The sequence below is a fragment of the Nymphalis io genome, chromosome 9 (assembly GCF_905147045.1).
Source record: "Nymphalis io chromosome 9, ilAglIoxx1.1, whole genome shotgun sequence".
Taxonomy (NCBI): Eukaryota; Metazoa; Arthropoda; class Insecta; order Lepidoptera; family Nymphalidae; genus Nymphalis; species Nymphalis io.
This window is the reverse complement of record NC_065896.1, coordinates 8,564,089-8,580,719: the sequence shown is the minus strand read 5'-3', so window position 1 is coordinate 8,580,719 and position 16,631 is coordinate 8,564,089. Positions and strand designations below refer to the sequence as shown.

Sequence of the window (16,631 nt, the reverse complement as noted above, 5' to 3'; positions counted from 1 at the left end):
ATATCTGAGCGACCATCTGCTCATCTGGTGGTAGGATGCTAACATCCGCCTGGCTTGTTACCACCGTACGCATGGTGAAAAACTCGTGAAGTGGCTTGCAGCCGCGTTTCGAGGTCAGCCAGCGTACAGCCAGAGCCCGAGCGAGTATTGCCGCGATGGGTGTTGGTCCAATTGGAGACGGCTGTTGAACCAATGCCGGGGGAAACTGTATTGACCTGCCGGTCAGGGAGACCCGAAGAAACGGCTGTTCCGCTGGCCGCCCGTGGCATAGTACAGGGGCCCGAGCGTGCCTAACCAGCTCGTGAGGCTGCCCCACCAGGCCACGCATAATCTCGGGGTGGACCGTCGTGCCGGTTGGTGACCGGTAGGTGGGGTCCCGGCGGCCACTTCCGGGGGGGTTCGGGGGCCCTTCCGTCCGGCGGGTCAGTGTATTTTTCCTTTTGGCAACCACTTGGGGAAACACGCCTCCACACTTTGCCCATCCCTATCGTGGCAATACATCGCTCGCTTCACGTCTCTTTTCCATTTCATTTTTCCCAAATGGCGCAACAAAACAGAAATAACGGTCGTACAGCGGTGCACACCCCCACCATACCCTCGCTGTTTGAGGTCGAGTTCTCTAACATCAGAGGACTCCACACTAACCTCAACGCTGTCCACCACCATCTCGAGACAGCACGGCCAGCAATGTTGTTTCTCACGGAGACACAAATACTCCGTCCTGCCGATACCAGCTTCCTTAATTATCCCGGCTACACGCTTGAAGAATCCTTCAAAGCGAAAGCCGGAGTATGCTTGTTCGTCAGGACGGATGTTTGCTGTCACCGACTGCGCTGCTTGGAGGACCCCTCCTTCTCCATGTTGGTGGTACGTGTGGACCTGGTTCGTCAGAGCCGAGTCTACGTGTGCCTCTACAGATTCCACAATGGTGACTTGGAGACAAGCCGATTATTTGACCATCTTAGTCGGGTGGCAGATGCTGCGCAAGAGCAATTTCCTAACGCGGAATTGGTGTTTTTGGGGGATTTTAATGCTCACCACGAATCCTGGTTGAAATCCCTCAAAACTGACCATGCTGGAAGGACTGCTCATGCTTTTGCTCTCACACATGACTTGACCCAACTGGTTGATCAGCCCACCAGGATCCCAGACATTGATGGGCAAGCACCTTCTCTACTGGACCTTCTGCTGACTTCTCACCCGGTGGAATATCAGGTTGTGGTTCAGGCTCCTCTTGGCTCTTCGGATCACAGCCTTATTTCTACCAGAGTGCCACAGGCCAAGCTGCCGCCACTAGCGGTATGCAAACGTCGCGTTTGGCACTATAAGTCGGCGGATTGGGACGGTATGCGCGATTACTATGCGTCGGTCCCTTGGAAGGAACGTTGCTTCAGTGGGAATGACCCGACAGCTAGTGCCGCTGCTGTTGCTGGCGAGATCATGCTGGGAATGGAATACTACATTCCTAGCTCAGATCTCGTCAGTAGGAGTACGCGTAACCGTTGGTTCACTCGTGAATGTGCCGATGCTGTATCATCTAAGCAGGCGGCATATCGCAAGTGGATCAACGGCTGCATTAGCGGGGCATCTAACATTGACTCACTGAAAGCAAACTATAATAAAAATTCCAAGTCCTGTAGAAAGGCATACACGAGAGCGGATGCACAGCGCATTGTACAGATTGGTCATGACCTTGTTTCGCATCCTAGGGGCTCCCGTAGCTTCTGGCGTCTGACCAAGTCTGTGCAAAACAATTTCTGCCAACCTTCGCTGCCACCGCTCAGAAATCCGGACGGATCGCTAGCTCACAGTCCGCAAGAGCAAGCTGATCTCCTGGCTAAACTCTTTGCCGACAATTCCGTCATCGATGATTGTAGTGCACTGCCACCTACAATACCTGCATGTGGCCATACGATGCCTGACATTAAAATCAGGCAACGTGATGTGCGTGCGGAGCTGCAATCACTTGATGTACGGAAAGCTAGCGGTCCCGATGGAATACCAGCCATAGTGCTGAAGAAGTGCGCAGCGGAGCTGTCTCCTGTGTTAACGCGCCTGTTCCAACTTTCTCTCTCTTCGGGAAGTGTGCCGGAGGCTTGGAGAAGAGCTAATGTGCAAGCGGTTCCCAAAAAAGGGGATCGGTCTGACCCGGCAAATTATCGGCCAATAGCTATCACCTCAGTACTTTGTAAGGTGATGGAACGGATTTTAAACAACCAACAGATCCATTACCTAGAAGATCACTGTCTGATTAATGATCGTCAGTACGGGTTTCGACCAAAACGGTCCACAGGTGATCTTCTAGCGTACGTAACACACCTCTGGGGTGAAGCTATCGACAAGCATGGAGAATCGTTGGCTGTCAGCCTCGATATCTCCAAGGCTTTCGACAGGGTCTGGCACAAAAGTCTTCTCTCCAAGCTACCGGCATATGGTCTGCCTGCTCAGCTATGCACCTGGATTGCCAGCTTCCTACACAAGCGTAGTCTTCGTGTTTTAGTAGATGGTTGCGCTTCACAATTCTATGTAGTGAATGCTGGGGTCCCCCAGGGATCTGTGCTATCTCCCACACTCTTTCTTTTGCATATCAATGATATGCTCTCCCTTGGGAACATACATTGCTATGCAGATGATAGTACAGTGCATGGTGGATACCACGGACGCGCAGTGGCTGGGCGGGCGGAAACTGAGGAGAGGCGGGAGAATCTTGTCATTGAACTCGATAGGACGTTAGAGCTCATCGCCAAATGGGGCTCTGATAATCTTGTTGAGTTTAATGCCAAGAAAACACAGGTATGCGCTCTCACGGCGAAAAAGTCAACATTTTTCCCTCTTCCCTCCCTCTGTGGTACTCCGCTGGTGATGCAAAGCAAAATCGCCATGCTGGGGATTGACGTTCGCTGCGACCTTAGTCCAAGGGATTACATCGAGGCTGTTATAAAAACAGCTTCACGGAAACTCGGAGTTCTGAACAAGGTGCGGCGCTTTTTCACGCCACAACAACTGTGCCTGCTGTACAAAACACAGGTACGGTCTTGCGTGGAATATTGCTCGCACCTTTGGGATGGCTCCGCTAAGTACCGACTTGAGGCCTTGGACCGGTTGCAGCGACGTGCCGTACGCCTTATTGGCGACGTAAAGGTCACAAACACCCTTGAACCTTTACAATTGCGTCGTGAGATAGCAGCACTGAGCGCTTTCTATCGACTGTATCACGGCGAGTGCTCTGAGGAATTATTCTCTCTAATTCCTGCTTCCCCCTTCCTTCTTAAGTCCACGCGAGCTGGTTCTCGATGTCACCGCCTAACTGTGACATCAATTCCATCGCGAACAAAGAAATTTGGCAACTCCTTTCTTTGTCGCACTTCCAAAAAATGGAATTCCTTACCAGCTCACGTGTTCCCCTCCTCTTACAACCCGGGTTCCTTCAAACGAGGCGTGAAGAGGCATCTTGCGGGCCGGCAAGGCGAAGACGGCTAGTGCAGAACGTTTTTTCCGTCTGTACTGGCCGTCGTCGCGTTTGGACTCTACTACCGCTTACCACAAGGTGGAGTAGAGTCATTTGCCCTCCCGGCGAATATATATAAAAAAAAAAAAAGTTACTTAATACATATAAAAACTTACCTCCTTTGTGACTTACCTATAAAACGTTGAGTTCTGTTATCGCGGACTTTCAGTACGAAAGAAAACTTTTCCCTTTTTTATCATTAGGATTTAAAGAAGAGTCAATTACACATTTTCACAGTGAACAATTTGAATTGATTAGTCGCAGAAAATTGATCATAGAAATAGAAATTAGTTGGAGAGAATAATCTTCTAGGTTTATAGAGAGATTTGCGAATACAGTAAAGAGTTGGTATAAAGCAAATTTGTTATCTTTGACTTGAATAAGCTCCAAAACCATCTCCTCAAAAAGGGAGAGAAAGCCTTGGCCCAACAGTGGGACATTTACAGACTGTTACCGACTTGATTTTTCAGATGTAACTTCAGTTCGAAGTTAAAAATAAGTTATTTTTTGTATGAATTCTGCTTAAAGGTAGTTTTGGTAACTTGCAACTCAAAAAGAGGCTTGTATTTTGAAATCACAGACATACAATTCAATTATTTTATTCAATTGTATGTAAAAGTAAAAAATTATTAAGTGACTTAAAAAAAACATAACGCTATGATTAATTCTCATTCTTATTACTTACGCGTTATGACGTCATCGGCAAATCCTTTAAAGATATGCCAATTGTTACACCTTAAACGCTTATCTAGTGTTTAACGTTATATTTGCCTTTGCGTTATGTTTCTATGAATTCAATGAAGTATTGTGAAATAATTGACACATTACAAATAGTTACACGACAGAAACATTTTACGATTATAAAATTTAATTAATTAGCAATATACAACAACAAATTCTATTAATAAACAACACCTCTAAAACAATAACATAATTAAGATGTACAGATGCGGTCATATGCCAAAGATAGTAATAATGATCTCTTCTAGCCAACCTTTGGACATGGGACTCGTCGTAGTAGCGAGGGTTAGGAAATCTACACACACTATGTAAGTATTTTATATATAAATTCAGATATACCTACTTAAATTTACTTAATGAAAAAAAGTTTTTAGATGTCGCTTGAAAGCATGCGTGATATTGAAATTGTCTGAAATAAAAAGGGAAGAAATAATCAAAGTTGAACGGCTCATCAATAGAACTTAGATAGCATATGAGTATTCCTGCGCAGTCAGATTGGAGGCCACTTGAGATATTACGAAATATCTTAATCTCATAAGCCTCCAGAAGGTTGACGAAATATTTCAAACTAATATATATACTTTAAAAATTTAAAACAAATGGAAAAATATTAGAATTATTTTAGCTGCATTGCGTTTCTCTTGTGTCTGTTATTTGATTGGTGCATTCATTCTAGAAAACTGAATTACAAACATAAGCTTAGAAATAATAAAAACATAAATTTTGTTCTTACCTACAAGTGTCGTGACGATAAATAGTGCTATGGCCGATCGAACTGCTGTAGGTCGGAACTCGATGGAGGCTACTCGATTGATGTAGCGACGGCCTCAAGAATCCACCGTCCCCATATCCAACACCAAGCATTGGAGACTCGACCACTGAACTGTCTATGACACTTGTATCATCCGTTTCTTCTTCAATGAGACCGGGCTTATAAAAAATCTTTCCAGAAGAAAGAGTGGCTTTCGTTTTAATTTCCTTATGCCCTTCATCTTTCCTTACTTGCATCTCGAAAGCTGATGATTCTGTACTCATAGTTATTAGCTGTTATTTTAATTACTGTCACGATACCGTTGAATTCCCCAAAATTAGATTTCTTTCTCTTAAATAATTCATAAAATAATTGCAGTCGGAGGACATTTTTGTTGTCCTGTTTCTTATGTTTTTGTTACACATTTGTAGAGAATACCTGAAGTAAAAAAATAACTTTTATTAGTTTAGGTTTATCTATATTTATAAAATCGTTTGTTTATACTATCGACATAGCCAAAACTTCTTAGTATGAAAAGCTGATATTGTAATCCGATAAAAAGGATTTTTGATAATTACAACTTTAGATGTATGTATTAGTTTTACCCGCACGAAGTCGAGATAAGTCGAGAAGCTAGAAAATTGAACAATATCAGTATTTCTAATACTACACAAATATAGTAATGACTCTTAATAGTTCAGTACTATGCAAAATGATAACTAATATAAGTAATTAATATTGTTTTTACTAATAACAAAAAATTACATTATTCCCAAAATACATAACAATTTACCATAATGTGCGTATTAAAGTATGCCATGCACAAAATAATAAAGACGTGACATCTATTATCGAATAGCATAAGCTATTGTTTACAATATAGGATATTTTAATAAGACAATTTTGGATGTGCAAATGCAGTACAAAGAAATATATAATTATATAATTCACATTACACATTTGAAAAAAATAATAATAGTGGTAGTAATAATAAATAATTTATTAAATATTAAGAACACAATGAATCTAGATATTGCATTTAGTGCTGCCATCTATGTAAGTATGACATAACTACATTTTTCGTAAATAAAACTATTTATAGATTATTTTTTAAACGATTTTTTGTGACATTAAGACTAAAATAGATATAGTTTTAATAAACGGCTTATAAATGCGACATTCGTTTACTATCTAAAGTTAAATAAAAACACGCTTGTGATTGAATATTTCACTTGCTAGTTGTTTATAGATTTCATTAATTTTATCCAACAAACATATAAATATATTTCATTTTATTTCAAACCCTATTATAAGTTAATTTTGTTTTTTGCACAGTCATCTGGATAGATATTACCAGTTATTATCGCTCAAACAGCATTATTTAAATTTTGTTTTGAACCTACATATATATGGTACCTACTATATATATGTTATATAGTCTGTATATAGTATTTAAATTTACTATAGTATTACAAGCGTAAGGGCCATCTTAATTCCCATAGCTAGTGATGATAACAGTCAAAGAAATAGTATATATTTCGTTAAATTTATTGGCGTCATTTTCTATCAGGTATCCCATTTGTTCGTTTGCCAATTAACAATCATTACTTAGTATTGTTACGTTTCAGTTCAAAGGGTGAGGGAGTATCTTGTGCCAGTGCAATTATAGGCACAATGGATAACTTCTTAGTTTCTAAAATTACAAAGAGTACTGGTGTTCGAAATAAAAAAAATCATAAAGTTTACAATCATTTCTTTTTACAAACTAGTCTAAAGGAATGTGTATATATTTAAAAAAAATATAAAAAAAAAACTTTAAATACAACAAATGTTCATCGTACGATAGTCTTGAATGAAACTTTGTACCATATATGTGTAATACCGCGATGGAAACGCTTACAGGTGATTTTTCCTCGAGAATAGTAATCATATTGCGGTTCGCTCCGCCGTTTTGACACGACACGTCCTTGCACTCATTAGGATGTGCTCGATCTCCATGACAACTGACGGATGCTTTTATTTCCTCCCACTAAGATTGTTCAGTTACATTGCGGAAAACCTCGTAAAACACATTACTTTATTCCTTATTATTTATCACAAGATTCTGCACAATAAAACGTCTCGGTCTCTCATAATGATGCGCAAATGTTTCCACCGGTACAACGAATTGTGATCTATTTAAACACATGGATTACAATATTTTTCCTTTCAAATTTATATAAAAAAATGGTTACCATAATTTTTAGTTCTAAGAATATCACAATTGTTTTGCTTAAAATAAAAACTAAAATCTCTTTTATTTAATCGGCTTTGTATCATAAATTTTATTGATTTTAAATATTGATTAAAAGGTTTCATTCTAGTTAACTATAACTAGGAGGATTATAACTTTATAAGTTATATATATTATATTTATAAGTATTTATATAGTTATGACTTTAAAATATATTTTTAAAACATTAATTTCCATTTTAATTGCAAAGACATTTCATGTCTTTAATCTCTTTCATTTTAATTTCAGCTCTTATCTCTACGGGCAATACAACATCGTATGTAATACATAACTGACATTTACTTGAGATACATTTTTTTTAAATTGATTTAGCAGGAAGGTAGACGAAATAAATTTATAGTCTACATAACAAAACCAATCGTATACAAGAGGTATACGTGTCATAGATCATAAACTTACGTCTGTCAGACGTATACCTGGACCGGTTACGAAGGCCAATCTAAATTGACGTGTCTGAACAGTAATTAGTTATAACTTTGTAGAGTACTGTTTGTATGTACTTCCAACAGATGAGTGATATACGTACATTCCGATCGATAAAGGCTTACAAATAATTATATAATGATATAAAATTAATCTGAGTATTATTAACTTAAAAGTAATTGTCAATGTATTGACTTTATCAATATGCATTAATGTCACAATTATCTTTCAATGTATAATATAAAAACTTTACCTTATTTAAAAACAGCACGATACTCATTTGAAAATTGCTACGTGAATTTACTACTGCTTAAAATGTTAATTTTACCGAAAGATTACGCACACAATTCGTGGCGTTCGCCTAAGTAGTGTGATGATATTCCACTTCTTATTAGATTACTGACTGTTTCAAATTTTAAGAATCGTTTTAGGAAATGCCTCTTTGAATTTCAGACATCTCAATCTAACTGGCAAGTGAAACTATGAACCGCATAGTTGTTTCTGTGTTCATTGTGTGCGTAAAGATAAGTTATACATAATTTTCCTAATATGTAATAAATATTTACAAGTATTTCTGTCCGAGTTTATGAGCTTTAAAACGGCTATTAAATTCATTTAACGCGTACTCATTTATATTGTTTTGTATAAATAATTTTAATTTCATTACCGCTGCTATAATATTAAGTAAAAGTTTATAATATTTACTTTTAAGAATTGATGATGTTTTTTTTAATTGTAATATTTAAATTGTTATTTTTTTTAATATAAATACTTTTAACAAAATAAATACAATATAATATAAAATACTATATTTTTAATGAATTTTCTATTTATTCTTTAAGAAATATTTTTATTTAAAATCCTTTCCTAATTAAAGTTGTATGTGTTGATTGTTATTATAATTAACTATGATCTATGTATATCATTTATGAATTGAATTCATTTTAATATGTGTGTAATAAACACTTGTTTTTTAAGTTTCACGTAGAATCATAAAAAGCCGCCGTTTTTGTTAGTTACTCCATTTTTCTTTTTATATTTCATAACGGTTTTAAAAATATATATTAAACAGACACAAAGGATAATTATCTTATATGTGTAAATTATTTATCTCAGATACCCTAGAATGTAAGCAATATGAGTCTGCGTTTATGTTGTATGTATTTTTTTTAAGCAGATAAAGTTTAAATTCTTTTAATTTTATATTTGTAGTACAGTTTATTTTATCTTTACGTATGATATCTAGTACGCTTAATAAATTTTATTGTGTTACTGAATCACACCAATTAATTAGAACAAAAGATTGATCCGATTCATGTTTTGATGAACACGATAATAATATCATAGAACGATTTCATATTTATAACAGGAAATTATGACACGTGTAATAACGCGTACATATTTGTATTGTAATTTTAAGTTAAATTACAATTCAAAGGGGAAATGTTGCCTAGCATTCTTGTCACCGGTCCACGCAGATATGATTTACGCCGTAATTATTTCGAAATTTTAAATTTCGAACATATATTTGATTTCTGTAAGTGAAATAAATTTGTTTTCATTTATTTTAATTTCGCAAACATTTTTGCTTTTGACTTAACTAATATTTAAGCATATTATTTTTTAGTGTCAACTAATGCCTTAACGTTCAACCTACTTTTTTAATAACCTCCTTTTGTACAATATAAGATTTTTTTTTATTTACACAACGAAAAATGTTTTGTAATTTTTGATAGCTTTATGAATGCAATTAAAGCGATTCTTTTTGCCTAAAATAAACTGCTACGGAAATATGATTTTTATTTGCTTTAGATATTATGCTCGTGTTTTATTTACGTAAAAATATACATATAAAGAAATTCGTTTAGTACCGGTTTAATTTAGCTTTGAATAATGTGATTAAATCTTTAAAATAATGATATAGTGTCCTGACATACAAATATAAAAGAAATCTATGTCTTAGTTTGCTATGGGTTTTATGATCTATAAGTAATATCTAGTTGATTGATAAAAATAAAATATCAACTTTTTTCCTTAAAACATAATGTGTCAATATCAGCTAACGCTATTTTTGTGTCGTATATATAAATAATCTTTGTTCGTGTACTTTTTAAAACATTATTAATCTTTCGGAACAATTTAAGGCGCTTCGTCGGTTGATACACGAGCAATCCGCATTCATTCAATTACTGTTTCAACAAATCATACGAATTCGTTGAATGACAAATAATATTCAAGTATCTATAAGTTTTTGATTTCATCAACCGAAACAAAATGTATGATCAATTTAAACTATGACGATGGAAGCGGGAAGTCTCTATTTTGGGAGTCAATTGATTGCAAGCATAGATTGCGCACTACAGGGCTACTACCGGGTACTTCACATTCTAGCTCTGATTTAGTCCCTAACCCTAATCGCCGGATCGTACGACTATGATCACGTCATGTTATTAGGGAGTTTAGTAATAATACCTATGAGACATTTTTTTTAATATTTACATATTTATTTTTACAACTATTTACTTACTAGTATTCGCCCGCGGCTTCGCCCGCGTGTTAGGGGGGAAGGTCGGGTGTTAGTTAAAACAGTAGCCTATGTCCGTCCTTGAGGCTTAAGCTTGCTTCATATTAAATTTTATCAAAATCGGTTCAGTGCCTTAGCCTTTAAAGCGTAACAGATAGAAAGAGTTACTTTCACATTTATAATTTGCTTAAGTTTTATGTAGTATGTAGTAAATTAATAACAATTTTATTTTGGGATGAAAGTCTATTACCTAATGTCTACAATAATAAATATAAAATTAGTATTTCTTTTAACATTTGTATCAAAAACTAAATTATATATTTAGTTTTTAATGCCTATATGTGTAGGCATTTCTTTGGTCAAATCAAAAGTTTTTTTACCTACTGTTACGGATTCAAATTGTTGTTTCAACTTGTTGATTTCGTTTGTTCTATTCATGAATTATTTTTAGAGTTTTTCTGAAAACCCTTTATGTGGTACTGAAGATACAATATTAATAAGCCTTTTAAATATAAAAGCGACGATGTATAGTTCCCTTAAATAAATTTTACTGCTTACAGAAAACGTAAGTAAAAAAACATTTTTTTTATTTAAGAAAAAATACTTTGTTCTTTAATAAATTGGAAATCCGATCACGTTGAGTATTCCGTAAGCTTATATTACATACAAATGCAAAGCTACAATTTGACTGTAGAATTTGAATAATATTGACACCAAAAGTCATTGCCAAATACTTTAGTATATACAGTTCAGAGAGAGAGAGAGCGCTATTTTAAATTGACCTGCTTATATATACAATGGGCTATGTCAGTATATTACATATTTTTTGGAACATATCGTTACTATGACAACAAGATATTTGAAATATTATATCATTCTATCATTGAGAAACCGGAGAATCAAATTGAAAAAGAATAGATACTTATGAGATACTTTATATTTTAATACCATGTGTTACCGATTAAGCATGCTTATTGACGAGGGCATAAAAAGGGCCAGGATTATTAATTGCAACCACAATCAATAAGTACATAAGGCAGCATGGAAGTATAGTACTTTCGACATCTATTTTTAATTTAAGGGTTTGATTAAGATAAGCACCATATAGATACTCACATTGTATGTGACTCAACTCGAAATGACCTGTCGTCAAGATGACTGACACTAGATACATAATACACACGCTAAATTCAATTAAGGAAGTGTATTTTAAACTTTGCATTGTGTACAAGTTTCATGTTACATTGAACCTTAAAATAAAATTCATTTCAAGTTTCTCGACTTCTTTGTTTTGATTTCAATGTTTTTAATAAAATTTATCTATTCAATTTTAATTTTTACAAATTAAATATTTATAAAATAATTGAAATTTAAATATATGATACAAATAATATAAATAATCGTAAATAGCTAAACCAATTTCTAAACAGTTTAAAATATTACTTAAATATTATGTTAATGTTAAATTCAAAAATATTTAATCACGCACGAAAAATAAAGTTTAAAATTTTATTTCGAACTAAGTAATTACGTGTAAAGTCGTATTTTGGCTAAAACCGAGACGCAAGTTTTGTATTTGATCAGAAAAATAAATAAAACCCAAAGGTCATAGTAGAAGATAGAACAAAATATTATGCACGAACAGGAAATTATTCTCAATATGTAAAATCAACTTCAGAACGTGAGTCTAACATAAAAGGTATTTACATAATAAATGTAATAAAACTGCTTTAGGATAATAATATTTACATTCAAATGAAGAGGCGTTAAGTATAAGTGTATTTCAAATACCAGCTCTTGTCTACTTTTCATTAATTTACTTGTCGTTCTTGTTCTATGATGATCTAATTTACACAGAAAGCACCCACGTGATCGTGTGTACACAGCTGATTATAAGAAATGTCAACTACCTACATAATTATTTTCTACGATTATTTTCTTAATGTTAAATCCATGAAAGACACATGATACTTACCATGTCTTATTTCCTTATAAACCATAGAGTATTAGAACATAAAATATAGTCAATCACATTCAAAATAAACAATCGTCACTGCCATTGTATGAAAAAAAAAAAGTTGTCTATGATCAGTAGTCGTTCAGATTATTTATTACTGGCTGGATGTACATAAACTGAAGTTTTAAAAGAATTTTTTAACTGTTCACTCAACGTATAAAAAGGTCTTTCTCGAATCCAGGATTTCATAAACCCTCTGCGTGCGGTCAGAGAGCCAGGATAGCGATGACTGGCAAGCGTGCAGACAACTCTTGCCTCGTGGTACCTACGCCAATTGTGAATCGACTTTATTTGTTAACTAGCCACGCGCTCGGAAACAATTGACGGTGTTTCACTGTTAGCCTCCGCAGATAAGATTTAAATGTCCGTATTAGGTACACATTTGTACAATAACTATTTAAAGTACTGTATTTGTATTATAAATGTTAGAATCAACCTTTCCAATTTGAAAATATAATTTCAGTTCGCTTTTTAGATACTCAACATAAAAACTCATGAAGAGTTGAACAATTATAAAAAAAAAACTGTACCGATATTCTTACTTTAAATGATTTATCGCAGTTACGTATACCCCAAACTATAGAAATAAATTGGCATAGCTTGACAAATATGTGGTAATATTTAAATGTCAGATAATAATTAGCATAACAAAGCAACTAAGCGTGTAATTTATCTTAAAGGAATGTCTCATTATTATTTTTTGATATATCGTTTAACTTTCTAAACAATATTTCAATTAATTTGTTACAAATGCTTTAATTTTTGTAATTAACCATTACTATATGTAACATTATATTTTTAAGAAACTTTATTTTATTGCAAGCTTAAAGTACATAGTATTCTAAGGATAATTATAGTTTATTATAAAGATTTCATAAATATAGAATGTGTACTTTATATATAAGAAATTGGAATGTTAAAGAAAACAAAAATAAAAAACCGCAAAAGTTTAAACATTTATATTCACGTTCAAACTTTATGACAGCTGTGAGGAATAAAAGTGGAATTATCTGACAAAGCGGACGGGATGGCGGCCAAGGTAGCACTAATGTTGTTCCTTTGTTTGACTATCAAGATGATAACACACAGGAACAATTTATTACTACTAAAGCACCTTATATTAGAATTCGACTATATTCTTAAAATACAATGACATCATAAATTAAAGAACCAAACTTATAAAATGTTAATTAACAAGACGGACCTATAATCACAAAAAGTTTTAATTAGATATTTTAGCAAAATCTTCACATATATACCCATTTTCTTTTTTGTAAGTAATAGCTTTCGAAAGGGCACTACCCTTATCACACGTTTAATTCAATAATATATTAAACAAGCTTTTTTTATTTTTGCATTCGTGAATTTTCCAGGATAAAAAAAACTAATGTCAATCTCCAGCCTACAAACTTTATTCTCTATTCAAAATATCTGTTGCTGCATTAAAGAAAGGAAAGTCAACAAATACACTTTCGAGTATTAAAGTAGGAATGTCAACAATCTCCTTAACATTTGCAACAATTACATCCTCCAACGTGTCAGAACAAGACAGATCGCCGAGGCTCGATCAAGAGCGACGCGATTATCAAATTACGTTCCCCGTTCGCCATTGTAGTTGCTCTTTCGATTGTCACGGCCGATGCTCATTCCTGCCTCCGGACGGCCTCAGGTGCATCCCGAGAGGGTCGACACTGGAAATGAAAAATATCTATTTGACACTCTATTGAATGGATAAAGGATGCTACTAATAATGCATTTATACCACTTCTTGGTATGGAACATCTAAATCGCCCCTGATTTACTAAGAATGGTACCTTTAAACACTATACCTACTCCATTTTCGGGTCCATTATAGTTGTTTATTTACTACCAGCAACTACTTATGATTATTTTAACTATCACTAAGATACCCTAATTATTTAAATAGAACTTTAATAAAAACATTCGGCTAGATTTTAGAGATATTATATTTAAAAGACATGAATTTCATACATGAACATTCAATATAAGAATCAATTACTACTGTAGGTAAGTAAATATCCCACTGCTGTGTATGTTTTTTATAGCGAAAAGTATGAAGCGAATTTCACCAAGCTGCTCTACTGCGATGTTCATGAATGTACAAAATAAATGTTAGCTTTCTTTTGATACATATATAATATTGTAGAGAAGCCCGTTATGACATTTTTCTTCATCACCAAGCACGAGATGACCAGTAATTACAATTGAGCTCTTGACGAACTCAGTTTAATTTACTCGCAACCTTCGGTTAAGATTAACTGCTTTTATTTTCTAGACCATCTTGACTTTATTATCTATGCTTATCTTACCGCATTACCGATTAATAAATTTGAATCTTATGTTAAATAAACTTTAATTAATAAGTCATATTACTCTATAAAAGATATGTGAAGAAAAAATGTGAGTGACTTAACTATTATACTATTTCTTTCCTAAGCAATTCGTAAATGTTGCCATTTTAATCATAGTAAAATATTAGTTCTGAAATGCTAGATTTACACATATGATTCTTATCTTCTAAACAAATAGATAATATGTACTTATTTGTTATTAAGGCTGAATAAAGCAACGTAGATACCGAAGGCTAGTAATTTCTGGCATTCGTTTGAGTAATGCGATCATATTAATGTAACCTTTAATATACTATTATTAATATATAGTGGTAGAAATAGTATTAATTGTAAAATGGATAGTGAAACTAACAAACATCACGCTGATTGCCGATTTAGAAGGTAATAAATAACGTTTTATATGCATTTTTATAAAACTAAGAAAACAATTAACAAAAATATTTATTTTTATCACAAACTTTAGATAATATATTTAAATAAATTATCTAGCTTTAAAGTTAGGCAAAGGTTATGAATAGGTATAACGAACATTTTTTAAATAATTTATTTAATGGTAACCTTATATTTATTGAAACTCTACTCTCATTTAGGAAATAATAAGTTATTAAAGAATAATAAGTAAATTTAAGCTTAATGTATTTCGGTTTATTTTTCCAGGCATATAAAACAAAGGATATCGATACGCCGACAAAATAAACGTGTGGTATTTAAAACAGGAGAATTGAACTTCGAAAAGTCATCCTCTGAAGCTCCATTTCGCATAATACCTGATGTTATTTCTAAGTTTATAAATGCAAGATGGAGGTGGAGTCTAATATTTTGTATTCTGGTTTACATTATAATATGGTTTTTATTTGCATCAATTTGGTGGCTAATTCTTTATTTACATGGAGATCTAAGAGAAGAAAATTTGCCCAGTGCTAACAACGGAACAATTTGGAAACCATGTGTTCGAGAAATTTATAGTTTCACGTCTATATTTCTATTTAGTATTGAAATTCATACCACAATAGGCTATGGAAAGAGAGCTATAACGTTAGAATGTCCCTCGGCTATGCTAACTATGTGCATCGAAAGTATAGCGGGACATTTTACGCAGTCATTAATTGTTGCAATAGTCTTCGCAAAACTAACCAGACCAAAAAATCGAGCACAATCTCTTATATTCTCAAAAAACGCTATAATTAATCAAAGAGAAACCAATTTATGTTTGATATTCAGGGTAGGAAATATAAGAAAATCGAGGATAATAGCATCAAAAGTTAATGCTTATTTAATTCAATATGAAAGAAAATCAAATGATACTATAGTGAACAATGAACAAATTAATTTACGCGTAAAAGTTGATGCATGTGACGACATACTATTTTTAAATCCAATATCTGTTTTTCATAGAATTGATAGTCAGAGTCCTTTCTATGATATGTCTGCACAAGATATGTTGAATTCAGATCTGGAGATAGTGGTAGTCTTTGAAGGCGTCATCGAATCGACGGGACAGCCTGTTCAAGCCATATCGAGTTACACCAGTCAAGAGATAATGTGGGGTCGACGATTTTCACAATTGATACATTTCCAAAAGAATAAGCGAGGCTATGTAAAAGATTTTTCCAAGTTTGATGAAATATGTCCAGTGAATACACCCCTTTGTACAGCGAAAGAACTAGATGGGTACTTTGAAAATAGAAAACGTTTATCGTCTATACTTACGTGACTAATCAGCGGCTTCACTTATGTTACTTCTTCAGAAATTAATATGTTATTGGTTTAAGATGTGGATTTATAATTATCACTAATTTCCTGAGTTTCATAATGTCTTGATATATAGCTTTTAAAGCGAACATTTGTATTTCAATCGTGGATAGCCTTATTTTTATAGCTGTCAACTGTCTGTCACACGATTTTATATCTTGATCTAATTTTAACAATTTCTTATTATTCATGTCCATATTTTCTTTTAAGAAACTTTTTATCGTCATCGTATTACACTGTTTTTTTTTTA

At 34.0% G+C, this 16,631-nt stretch overlaps 2 protein-coding genes across 3 annotated transcripts in view; one reads left to right on the top strand and one right to left on the bottom strand.

Moving 5' to 3' along the window:
* The window catches only part of LOC126770546 (G protein-activated inward rectifier potassium channel 3-like), a 28,731-nt gene extending 16,238 nt beyond the window's left edge, over positions 1-12,493 (bottom strand). The window contains exons 1-2 of one of the 2 annotated variants that reach the window (XM_050489991.1): positions 12,216-12,493; positions 4,983-5,438 (exon numbers count right to left, since the gene is read on the bottom strand). In XM_050489991.1, the coding sequence (XP_050345948.1) occupies positions 4,983-5,284 (302 nt within the window). In that variant the 5' untranslated portion in view covers positions 5,285-5,438; positions 12,216-12,493. The remainder of the gene's footprint in view (positions 1-4,982; positions 5,439-12,215) is intronic. The other variant, XM_050489992.1, reaches the window with a different exon arrangement.
* Positions 12,494-14,853: 2,360 nt separating this feature from the next.
* Positions 14,854-16,346, top strand: LOC126770597 (inward rectifier potassium channel 2-like). The gene is made up of 2 exons (XM_050490073.1): positions 14,854-15,010; positions 15,287-16,346. Exons 1-2 carry the CDS (start codon positions 14,964-14,966, stop codon positions 16,341-16,343), a joined length of 1,104 nt encoding a protein of 367 aa, XP_050346030.1. The 5' UTR covers positions 14,854-14,963; the 3' UTR covers positions 16,344-16,346.
* The last annotated feature ends 285 nt before the right edge of the window (positions 16,347-16,631 follow it).